Raw genomic sequence first — 13,078 nt, forward strand, 5'->3', positions numbered from 1 at the left:
TTTGTATAATTTCCTGCCGCACAGCATGGCATATTTTGTATATAATGACCTGTAGCAACTACCGAGCAGATGATATCAATCATGGTGTTTGTGCTGGAGCATGAGGGTGCCACTGTCAAGAAGGGACTTTCACTACATGTCATTGCCGCTCTGTTATTGATGATAGGACATTTTAAATTAATAACCTGCACTGGAAGACACCCACCCCCAGCCACAGCAGCAGAACCAGCAGCTGCTGAGGCAGCTGAGCACCAAACAAATCTCCTCTCAAGCAACCTGCATTCCCTACCTCATCAGCTCTCTTCAGCTGGGACAGAGCTCGTTATTAAGTGTCCATTTTCTTAACAAGAAAGTGAACTTGTTCAACAGGGGTATATTTTCTCTAACATCTCTCTTTGTGTTTACAGGGGCTCAGCACCTGAATGCTGTACGTTCTCATTAAAGGAATGTGTGTGTAGCATTTCTGGATTTGTTCCCTTTCATTTTTTTGGCAAACATTTTATTAGTAGTAGAAAATCGATACCAAAAAATCTACCTGCTAAACGTGAAGCCAGCAGTGAATGATCCTAGCTTAGCAAAAAGACTGGAAGCAGGAGAAAAAGCTGTATAGACTTGTCTAGATTATATTTTTTTACATCTAGATCTGTCCACCATTACCTGCAATGTCACAGTGATGACATGACTCTACGCTGTCAGTGCAACATCCTGGAAAGACTCTCCTTGTGAAGCCCCAGCTTCCTGTTTTTACACATCATTGAACAAATGAGATACATGCTAAATACATGTTAGTCAGTGCGCTTTACAGTTGTTGGTAGGCAGACTTCTTTGTGCTTTTTGGAAAGAGCCGGGGTAGCTGTTCCCCCCTGCTTTCTGTCGTTATGCTAAGTTAAGTTAAGTGGCTGCTGGCTTTAGAGTACAGACATGAGAATGATATCAATTTTCTCATCTAGCTCTTGGCAAGAAATTGAATAAGTCTATTTCCCAAAATGTTCCTTGAAGAGTTGCCTGCCCCCTTTGTCTTGAAGCCATAATGAGGCCACAGACATTCCTTTACTAAGACACTGGGGGATTCAGGTGGACACCCCTGGTTGGACACATTTACTCAATATGGCCAATTTTTTTTTTCTTGCATTCATACATGAAAAGGGGCTTTTGGCAAAGTTGAATTTTAAATATGGCATATACAGGTAATGACACATGTAAAATGTTATCACTCATGTGAAGAGGGCAATGTGACGTAAATGCAACTCATTTCTCTCTCTATTCTCAGGGGCAAACTGTGAGACTGAGATTGACGAGTGCGACTCTAGCCCCTGTCAGCACAATGGCACATGCACTGACTCGCTAGGACACTATGAATGCCAATGTCCTACAGGTATGTTGTGCTATGGCCAGAGCTAGAGCTCTGTAATAACATTTTAGTGGTAGCTGCATTAGCTGTGGTAGCAGGCAGAACTGCAGAGCTTTTAAACTCATGCGGCAAATGTGGTCTAAGATCCTCAGCCAGGGCCCCTCTGGCCATCTCAGTGTACACTGAAAACCAAAGGTGATTAGCCTTAGCCAGCGGGGTCCCCAGACTGTGACACATCCTGCCCGAAGAAGCAAAGCTAGAGAAGTCAGCATGATTTAACTCATCACACGAATCATATGTCTTTACTGAAAATATTTTTCTATTCTTGGGCTGTTTTTTCATTTATTTAATAGATTCAAAATAATGTTATTGCTATTGCTTATATGTTTGAATAAAGCTGTCAAATGCCTTTCTTTCTTTTTTTTAATGAAATTACAAGTGGCTGGTTCTCTGATCACATCATGTTCCTTCTAGCAGTATAGAGGCAGCAAGGGCACTGCCAGGGTGACATTATTCACAGTATCAGTTTACAGCCTTAGCCTGTGATTGACAGCTGAGAAAAATCACTAAGCTCATTGCCAGAGCTCAATAATGCAACCAAGTTGTGCAAATACATTAATGAGAGTTTCATAATATTATATTATAAAACTGCCATTAATATAATTTTCCTGTAATTGCTTACTGTGCCTGACGGGCTGAGCCTGAATTTACATTCACTGAACGTAAACTGATGGACCACTCTCGGGAGCTTCACCATGTTGGCAGGTTTAGTGTGTCTGGCAACTGCTGCTCTTGCCCGAATTACTGGAGCATTTTCCTGCACAGGCAGACCAAAGACACTGTGGGCAGAGCATCTTAGTAGCCAGGTGATGTTTTTCCTCACAAGAATTTGCCACTGTTATATTTAGCTGCCTTTTCCCAGCAAATCTTTTGGGCTCTTCAGAGAAATATAGCATTGATGGTAATGACACAATGTGTTTGTTCACTGTTGTTTAATTAAGCATTGAAGGACAATACCAGTGTTAATGACACGTGGGTCACGGAGTCCGTTCGTCTCATCAGCTGCTGAAGCAAGGCACATTAGTGTCACTATTTAAGGTGACATTCAGAGGTGGCATTGTATTTTCATCAACTGATGAATTATGTCAGCCCTTGAGGTGCCTGTGTTCAACTCTCAATAGTTAAAAAAATCTGAATGATAGCCTGAAGTGTTCATCCATCCATTTCCTATACTGCTTATCCTGTTCAGAGTTGTGGGGGAGCTGGAGACTCTTCCAGCATACGCTGGTTGAGACGTGGGGCAAACCTTGGACAGGTTGCCAGTCGGTCTCAGGGCTAACACACAGACAGAAAAACAAAGTCATACCTACAGGGAATTTAGAGTTTCCAGTTCACTTAGCTGGCATGTCTTTGAACTGAGGGAGAAAACTGGAGGAAGTCTTTGCAGACACAAGGAGAACTTACAAACTCTTTTAAAGGCCAGCAGGTTTGAAAGGAGGGCTTTCTGAATATTTACAGAAATTTACAAATTTACAGCCTCTGTCTTTAAAGCTTCATTCTTTCTTGAGGAGTTAAAGATAAAGAAAAGGCAGGTGTCAGTGTTCAGCGAGTCTATGCAGACAATTAAAATGTGGCCATTCATACGTGTGTTCATATGTGTGTTTTTCTTTTTTTAACGCTCATTTTTAAATACACCAGGTCTGATGGGACTGTCGCTTGTGCTTTTTATGTCAGCGTCAATGTGGAAATCTTTCAGTGACGTTAGAGGAATGAGGGGGTGGGCTGATGACTGTGTCACTGGGGTTATCGAGAGGGAGCCTCCCATCACATATGTCAAGTTGAATTAGACCCATGACACCCCAGCAGGCTCAACAGTTATCGCAGCCGCCCCCGTTACACCTGCTCAGAGCACTGATCAGGACCGTAACCATCCACACTGTATGCTTAGCAACATGCATGTTTCACAGATTTACCAATGAGGACTGTGCCCTCTTACTATTATTAGTATTACTGTCGGCCTAAAGTGCATATTTTGAACCAACACTAAGAAAGCTCTTAAATGTGGGGGACTATTGTACATTGAGTATCGTGTTGTTTGACCACCAACACTGATATTTGCTGTATCTCCTATCTTAAACACGAGAAAGATATCCATCGTTTGCACACAAGCTGGTGCCTTTTCTTTTCAGCCAGAGCCATCGGTTGCTCTTTCAGCTGCCTCTGAAGCTGCCTTTGCAGCCTGCCATAATCCCTGATCATGAATCCCTAACTCCCTGAGTAAACTGGTACTAGATGTGGCCACAGATCCATGGTAACGAAATTCCACAGGGCGTACCCTGGCTTTCCAGCCTTGCTACTAAATCTCATCTGTTATCTCAGTAAACCTAAGCCTCTTCCGCTCATATGCATCATCTGCTGCATCTTCTCGTGGTGAAGTGGATTCTACAATCTAAGAAAATGGTCTGCTGAGTGCTGGACCACAGTACAAAGCAAAGTCTTGGGACATGAGTGGAATTATAAGTTGACTACTTTAGTACAGTACACGTGTAAAGCCAAACTAGTGTACAGTTCTCACTTTCCTAAAGCTTACAGAATTAATTCATGCAAGTTCATGGTACATTGAACTATTGGTTATGCCAAATGTATTATCTCTGGGAATAAATCAGACATTATTTCCAGTTACACCACCTCAAAAAGAGTTTTCCTTTGGGACAAGTGTCTCTTGCGATACTAACCAACCATTGTTTTGTTGTCCAGAAATCTGATAATGGTTACAGATGAGTATTAAAATCAAAATAGGAAGAAGAAGAGGGATTAGATGAAAAAGCAGTGGAACAAGAAGAAGCACATTACGAAAGTTTGCATATTTAAACTTGAGTTAAAAATTAAATTGAGGCTTTGGGTAAATACAGAGTCCGGTGCACTCCGGCACATTGTCTACGAATCCAAAAAACTTCAACTGTATTCAATCTATTCTTTCAGGTTTTCTGGGAAAGAATTGTGAAGTTGATGTAGATGCTTGTACTCTGCGCAACAGCACATGTCCGCCAAAGACTCAGTGTTTGGATCTCTCAGATGGCCTCGAATATACCTGTCGTGTACCCTGCCCTCAAAACCTTCAAGTACGTAAAAACTATTTAAAAGACTATTTGTCCACATCTGCTGTTCTGTATCTCTCTTAAGTCTCAAGTCTCATTTTTAAAGAGCTTCTTATCTTCTGTTTGTGTCTCTTTGTCACAATGATAGGCAACGTAAATGAATGAGGAAGTTTTATGTACTTTTCCTCACACTGTTTCGTCATTTTTGATCACAGAACTCATCAGAACAATCACACTGATTGAGCACTAGTTGAGCTGCTGATACTTCATGAGTGCATTTCCAGATGAGCAGAGTGACACTCCGCCATAAGAACCTGCAAAAAGCACAGTCTGCTCTGGCTTACACCGCTTAAACTTTCATCTGTTAAATAAGAATGGAGAAAGGAATATTCACAGTTATTTGCAGGAACTAGGAAAAGATCTGCAAACTGTCACCACAAACTGACTTATAACATTGAGGACTTAAGTGAGAAGGTATCAAATAATAATTCAGTATCTTATTCATAAAATGTGTGATAATCCTTTGTTATACACGGGGATAAAAATAAGCATAAATCCCACAGGAAGATCGACAGCAAATGCGATAATCCATAAACACAGCAATCAGCTGGTGCTGAAGCTCTGGAGTATGTTGGTTTAACTGAGAAGAAAGCTGCATTAAATTCTTGACTAATGAGGGAATTTCCTTCTTTCTTGTGACTTTTATTGATACGTTTGAAACATAAAAGAACCAATAAATGTAATTAGATGACAGATTCTGGCCCATTATCCAACTCTAAATACAAAAACACCTGGTTAGTGACTATAGGGTTGAAGTATATTCACAGTATTCACACGCTGTCTGCTACATATTTAAAGTCATTGAAGCACATTTTTATGTCCTTTATTTAGTTTAAATGTGCTCACACTTCTTCCAGATTTTTAGGCAGTCATGTTGCAAGAAGACAAAGCTGGAACTGTGTGATTGTTTGTCAGGGTTTTGCTCTTGGCATGCACAAGGAGAGCATATTTGCAGCACTGAAAGGGCTGCAGCCACCTGACACAGATGAGTGCCGCTGAAGATTTGCCTGAATGTCTGCATTTTTTTAATGCACGACTTTCTTTGCATGTAGATGAATCCATCCTCTGCATTTAAAAAAAAAAAGCAAGCAAACCTGAACGAGAGGATCTACTTCAGATGACAGATGGAGATGATCACTCACTGTGGAGAAAGGCTTGTGTTGGCCGCCTGACAGAAATGCCATGATGTCTGCATTATACACCGTTGCACAAGCCAGCGCTTCCTCTGCCCCTTTGTTTCTCCTCTGCTATATCTACACATGTACCAGCTAGCAGGCGTATCTGTTTTATTGCACAGAACACTTGGGAGCTTTAGCCCTCAATGACCATTGATCTTGTCTTGTAAGACATGATGTAGATGCTACATGGAATACTGAATAAACCCAGTATAAAGCATGAATCAGTATTCATGAGTGTGTCATGTGGCTGTAATGAAGCTCATTCTCAGGCAGCCAGGAGCAAGAAATGATAAGGGGTTGAACTATAAAATGATAGTTGTATTTTTGCCCAGAAAGGGCTCAGTCCAGTCTAGCATATTATCATACAAGATGAAGCGATTTCATTTTTGCACATGAAGCAGCGTGCCTCTTATCATGACATATGCATCTAACAGCTCTACCTTCTATCAACAGCCATGTGCCAATGGAGGACGATGCGTGCTGAATAATGCCAGTAGCTACACCTGTATCTGCACACCTGGTTGGTCTGGCCAGAACTGCCGTATAAATGTCAATGATTGTGTTCGACATTGGTGTCAAAATGGAGCCACTTGTGTGGATGAGATTGACGGTTACAGGTGAGCGTTCAAATCTTGATTGTCTTCAGGCCATTCAGGCACCAGAATGTCAATGATTGTAAAAGCCGTGACATTTGCTGTTCCCTTCCTTCAGGGTTGAAAGAATTCCTTTTACTCTGTACAGTATTAAGAAATTCTCTTTGATCTATTGCTAGCTGCCTTTGTCCCAGAGGATATACAGGCATCTACTGTGAAGAGGACATTGATTACTGTGTTGGCCATCGCTGCTCTGAACATGGTGTTTGCCTGGACCAGCAGCACAACTTTACCTGCCGTTGCATGCTTGGATTTGAAGGGTCGCTCTGTGAACTGGAAACAAATGAGTGCAACAGCTTCCCTTGCGCAAGTGGAGCCACCTGTGTGGACCTAATCAGTGATTATCGGTGCTACTGTCCCCCAGGGTTTGAGGGTATGAGACCATCTGATGCGAATGTGAGCCTATTTACAGCCATTAGTATGGCCAGCCACAGGAATACTGGGTTTTAGAGCATGTTTTAGTATTGAAAAGTTTAGATACTGGAGACAGAAATATGCAGCATTCACCCAGAAAGTGCAGGATTATTGAGCAGTAGGTACAATTTTCATATTGAAATTTGATATGTGCCGGTGGTCAGGGCAAATATGCAGGTTGGGTTTACAGGTTTACATATGGTGGACGTAGCTGGACAAATTGGAATTACTATACATAGAAAAGATTGAAATTCAGACATACAAAAAAAAACAGCTTCTTAATAATCATAATGCTGTTTGATAGTTTTGGGAAGGTGATCTCCTTGTGTAAATCAGTATGCATTAGAACCAGATTTATAGTAACATAAAAATCACGTCCATTTCATTGCAAAGTAAAACAATAACTCATTTGTATTACTAAAATAATATTCAGAATCTAACCACAAGCAAAGCTTGTAGCTTGAAGGTGTGCATTCATTTAGCACTGTTAATGCAAGCACCAGTTTTTATGATATTCATAAACATATTCATAACATCTGTGCCATACTTGTTTATGTTTAACTTGCAGAGTAAATATTGTAAAAAGTTCCTCTTTTTTATGTCTTATATATTATGTACATTCAAAACAGTCTGTCTGTTTCTTAGACATTTGGCATAATGTGGACTGGTAAAATTGCCAATCTTGCCCATGTGTGATAAAAAAGTCTAAATGTCCAACAGTGCAGAAATGTCTAAGCAGTTAAATTCATTAATATCGGCATAATGATGTGGCTCAGTATCTTTCTCGTGTCTTGTACAGTACATTTAGACTGGAGCTACAGTCAGCAGGTACCTTAATTATGTGTTTTACAGTACATGATAAACAGACCACTTGCCTGTGTGTGGGGTTGTGATGGCAAATGTACAGTTGCCGTTGGTGTAGACAGCAGTGCAGATAGAGGAGCAGTGCTTGAGTATGTCAGGCTGTTAGTTGTCTATGAGCTCTCCGGCTCACAGACAACTCAGAGGTCTGAAATACCGCCAGAGGCCAGACGAAGTGGAGCTTTAGATTTGTCAGTTAAATCTTAAATCAATTCCATGTCTAACTCTTGCCTAGAGGATACTAAAATTGAGGTTACACTATTTGTGCATACATACAAGCTGCAACATGCTGAACACATAATCATTCAATCACATTTTTGAGCCAGTAGAGAGTGAAGTAATCAGCTGCCTCATGAAATAAAATCCTGTCTTCAATAAACCAGGTGCTGCTCATTGTTTAGAAAATAAACTGAAATTTGTACTGCATCTGCACTGAATATAGTTGTGGTTAGAATCACCATTTATGTATTAGAGCTTCACATCTTCCAATACTGTAATTATTAACCACAGTGATGGCAAAATTTCGTAGTTAAAGCATATTTTTAATTGTATTCCATGTATCTTTAAATAGAGTTGATTTGTTTCTCTTTATCCTGCAGGAAGGACCTGCTCTGAGAATGTAAATGACTGCTGGTCGCAGCCTTGTCTAAATGGAGGCTCGTGTATGGATCTGATAAATGACTACATTTGTCATTGTCCTCTTGGTAAGTACCAAGTACTTGGTACATGTTTACAAAAATATCATGCCATTAATTTTCTGTATACTGTGCCTTGGGAATCTACAAACTTGTGTGTTTACTTTGATCATTTTTCAGGTTTTATTCAAGATGTGCTTCCAAAGATAGCAAAGACTGGAATTATCAGTTACCCTGGTCTTTTGAAAGTTTGAATGCAGGCTGGGAACCAGCTAAAATAAGCACCTAAAGGCTCCTCACAAGCTAATAGAAGTAATAAATCTGTATTATGGGTTACAGTTAAAAAAAAAAAGCTAGTTTTTCACATTTCATGTTTTAGAATGAAGGTGAAAATCGACATCAGTCGACCTGCAAAGAAAACAACACTGTTGCATGTCAACATGACTCCCCTAATTAGACTGAGATTCGGTTTCTATATGTTTGACATTTTATAGGACACACTGTGCCTTGGGAATCTGTTAAAAGATTGTTCCTCATACATTTACATACAAACTTGTTTATTTTGATCATTTTTAGTGTTTGTTCAGGGTGTGCTCCCAAAGATTGTAAAGAGAGGAATTATCGGTTACCCTAGTCTTTTGAAATTTAAATGCAGGCTAGGAACCAGTCAAAATAAAGGAAAAATAATTAGTTTTTCACATTTTATTTTTTAGAATCAATGTTAAAATTTACATCAGCAGACCTGCAAAGATTGATCTTTGCATGTAAACATGGCTTTCCTAATTGGACTGAGGTTCAGTTTTCAGCATCGCCCTTCAACTGTGACACCATGTTTTACATGTTTCTATATGCTAGACATGTTATAAGACATGTTCCAGAAAGGATCCATAATCAGTCCATAATAGAGGGTGGTGTTGCATTCCTCAGTGTGCTGCTGATTTTACGATGCCCTCCGGTAATAAAATACTTAATCACTACTTGATTGTGCGAGTCAGAACGCTGCAGCCAGCCCACTTGGCATTACAAGTCCAATGTCACATTCGATGGTAAACAGCCACAATCCACAGAACAGGATTACAGACAAATATTTGAAAAATAAAATCGACAAAACATAGGTGTTGACAGGACACAAAATACATTCTGGCCGTATCTGTTTTGGTAAATTATTTTCTTAATATATATTCCACAAAGGCAGAAGAACAGCACAGCTCATGTTGGATGTTTTCCTCTTGTGTTCTTCTGAAAATCAGTCCTCATGCTTAGGATGGTTGAATTTGATGTAGTGAAAAAATATCAGCACTGTTTTGTTGTCATTGTGCATCTCACACACCTCAGCCACACAGGCCTCTTATTACTGCACGATAAATCAACACAAATGTGGGTAAAGTCATTTAAACATTAACTGCACTGAAACATGTGCAGTACATGTTACATGGTGTATTTTTATAACATTATGGATGCAGTAAATGCATCACTGTAAATAATCTGCTCTTATTGGTTTTCTGCCTTTTGCTCAAATTAGATTTGGGCCAAAACAGAACACCAATGTGTCAGTAAAGCTTCCATTACTGTTTGATTTCATTGACAGATTTATGGACAGGTGTTTTTGATCACTTTATCTTTTCAGAAATCCAGTTAGATAAATGGCCTGTTAGGTTCGCTTGCTTCTCCCTACAAAAGCACACAGAATCAGAAAAGACGATCACTATTTTTCAATCCAGTGTTCAGACCCATTCATGCCGCTGTTTCCTGTTTGCAGCTACACTACAGTCTTACACTTTTATCAGTGTAGCAATTTTTCAAATTATTATTAAGACTGGAACGACGCATAAGTATGCTAGAAAGCTCTCCTGTATACTCCAGCCAAGTTTGCACAGTCCTCCTCGAATGTTTAATCTGCATCTGGATCTGCATCAAAACACACATCATGGTTGGCAATCATGCTAATTAGCTGATGGCAGCCATGGATTTTTGGAGAAAACGCCTAAATCCTGTCATGACTGAGTCACACTCATGACCCTGAAGTTTGTACCATTTAAAATCATAATGTTGCAGTCATGCCACCAATTTTTTCTGCGTGACTTACAATGTGCATGTCATCTACATTTGGGTACTGCAGAAGACATTCAGCAAGTTTGAGATTTTATTCAAGCTAACAGGTACAAGAAGGTTAGAACCAATACCAGGAAAATGGTTTGGTGTGCATTTTCACTTGATGTTTGGTGGCTCATCCAAATATTTTTAGTGCCAAATTTAGCAAAGATACAGTCAAATTTAGAAGGAATGGCCAGACAAACCAGGGAAAGATGGTTTTTGTGCGACAGTAGAACTGAAAACCAGTCACTCTTTCCTTCAGAGTACCTGACACCAAATTTCATTGAACTCTGTATTATATTCACCCTGCCAGCTTAACGAACAAAGAAGGCCCAAAACGTGAGTCCTTTGGTGGAGATCCAGTCTTCCTAATCGTATAGAACCGTTACTCATTATATTTATTAAACTGAATTTGGTGATTTCTATCCAAGAACATGATTTTCAGTTTTTCAGCTCAGTGAAGCAGTCAGAACGTTGTTGATGAGAGGTGATTAAATATGCTGATGAACAGCAGTTCTCTGAGCCAAGGAATAGTTATGACCCATGGCTGTTATCATTAACCACTGCACACGAGTGCATGAGGACTTCAGTGTATTCCACAATGCATCACAGTATGCAGTCTTATTGATAGTGTGCTTTTTGAGATAAAATGAAAAACACTTTTACTTTCTGCCTTTCTTTTTGCAGCAGAGTTGGGCTGAGCCTCTAGTAGCTGTCAGAATAGGGAGTCCCATTTGGAGACGGTGACACTGTAAATGTGACATTCCTTCATGCAACATTAACCTCAGAGTGAATTGCATGCACAATTGGTTATTAAACACTTCTGAAGCACTCTGTTGGAGGCAATAGCTGTCCATTAACTAGTCAAGGCAATACATAATATGACGGGAAAAGGGTAGTTGGAAGGTCATCAAACATCTAGATAGATGTGTTGATGTAAAGTACGCTGCTTTGAATACAGGTTACAATGTAAAGAATGTGGAGACTGCTGACAACAGGAGCTATGTAATGTTATATGACTGCTGTCCTCAGTGTATATTCAAGTCTTGATAAAAGGGATTTGCATAAGGAAGTGATGTTGGAAATATTTCACTCCTTTGCCAGTGAGTGAGACCTACTTTGCAGACAGCCACTGCACACAGATTAAAGTGACAGGAATATGGGTACATTCTTCCTGTTTAGAGGCTTCTGCTTTAAAGGGGTTTTTGGTTAGCTTGAGTATGAATTTTGAACATTTTGTACTTTGAAAACCCAAATATTATCTGACTCCATAGAGCCTTTGTGAAAGTAGCCATTAAATGTATGTCTTCATGTTTTTCCTACAACTCCAATTCCAAAACAATTTGGTAAAAACAGAATGTGATCATTAGCAAACAAACTAACCTGAGCCCATGAAGTGTCACAAAATGTCGAACCTCGCTTGTGAGCGGCTGAGCCCACAATCCAATCATGATGCTATCACCTGTTACCAATCAACCTGTTTACCTGTGGAATGTTCCAAACAGGTGTTTTTGGAGCGTTCCACAACTTTCCCAGTCCTTTGTTGCTCCAGTCCCAACTTGAAATGTGAAACGTGTTACAGGCATCAAATTCAGAATAAGCAGATATTTACAAATATCAATGAACATTAAGTATATTGTCTTTGTACTGTTTTCAATTGAGTATAAGCCAGGAAGGATTTGCTTTTTAGCACTAATTTAGCAGGGTTTTATGTTACCTTATAGGCACAGGTCAGACAGAGTGATGTCAGCGGAAAAACAGGGTAATCTATTTCAGGACTCTCCCCTTAAGTCATCTTTATTTGTGCAAACGCACGTAATGAGTATCAGTCACACCATCTGTCTGTGCTTTATTTACAACAATAGATATTGACATGGGTATCTATCAGTGACATGCAGACATGCATTTGGTGGAGCAGATAAATGTGATATAGATCAGTTTGGTGTGGTGGGTCTCTGTCAATTATTCACTCAATTAGCATACTGCATAGCAGGTAGATTGCAAGGGGAACAATCAATACCCCCATTAATCCGCTAAAGAAAAGGTGTCTTTGACTAATAAAACATACACAAATAAGTGCTGCATAATGTGTGCTACTGCTTTATGAATTCAGTCCTTATTTCTTATTTTCCTGCGTTTAGCTGAATTTCCCTTCTCCATTGTTAACTCATTTTTCATTGCAGGGTTCAAGGGGAAAGATTGCTCTGTGGATATTGACCTCTGCTCATTTGGAATATGCAGCGAACACACATTAATATGTGCTGAGACCAAGGGTGGACAGAATGTCTCATGCACATGTGAAAGAGGTGAGCAAGCCTTGAGCAGGTGTTAGATTTGTCAAGTGGGTGTATAAACAGGTGGAAAACGAGCACATGGTGAGACTGGGAACATTTTCTGTTGCTTACTAAGTTCTCTCTACTGAAAGGAGTATTTCGCTGTATCGTAAATGCTGCTGCTTCAGATGATATTGAGCTGTCTGTGCATCAAAAAGTATGTCCAGTTTTTTGTTTTATCAGATCAAGACTGCGCAATGAGTCCTTCTCATGTCCCAAAACTGGTGCATAAAGTTTTCACACCTCATCCAAGGAGGGTTGAATCAAGGGCAGCTGGACTGGGTTGTAGAAACTTGAAAACGTTTCTCCTCTCCTCCAGGGGGCTTTTCTGGTTTCTACAAACAAGTCCTGTTGCCCTTGATTCAACCCTCCTTGGATAACCATGACCTGGATGACTGAGA

General features: G+C 40.0%; 1 protein-coding gene across 1 annotated transcript in view; it reads left to right on the top strand.

The window, feature by feature from the left end:
- Positions 1–13,078, top strand: part of eys (eyes shut homolog) — a 144,009-nt gene that overhangs the window by 16,447 nt on the left and 114,484 nt on the right. Inside the window, exons 7-12 of the mRNA XM_041947814.1 lie at positions 1,271–1,375; positions 4,334–4,473; positions 6,141–6,304; positions 6,460–6,713; positions 8,215–8,319; positions 12,528–12,650. Coding sequence (XP_041803748.1) covers positions 1,271–1,375; positions 4,334–4,473; positions 6,141–6,304; positions 6,460–6,713; positions 8,215–8,319; positions 12,528–12,650 — 891 coding nt within the window. The remainder of the gene's footprint in view (positions 1–1,270; positions 1,376–4,333; positions 4,474–6,140; positions 6,305–6,459; positions 6,714–8,214; positions 8,320–12,527; positions 12,651–13,078) is intronic.

This window comes from Chelmon rostratus, chromosome 11 (genome assembly GCF_017976325.1).
Source record: "Chelmon rostratus isolate fCheRos1 chromosome 11, fCheRos1.pri, whole genome shotgun sequence".
Taxonomy (NCBI): Eukaryota; Metazoa; Chordata; class Actinopteri; order Chaetodontiformes; family Chaetodontidae; genus Chelmon; species Chelmon rostratus.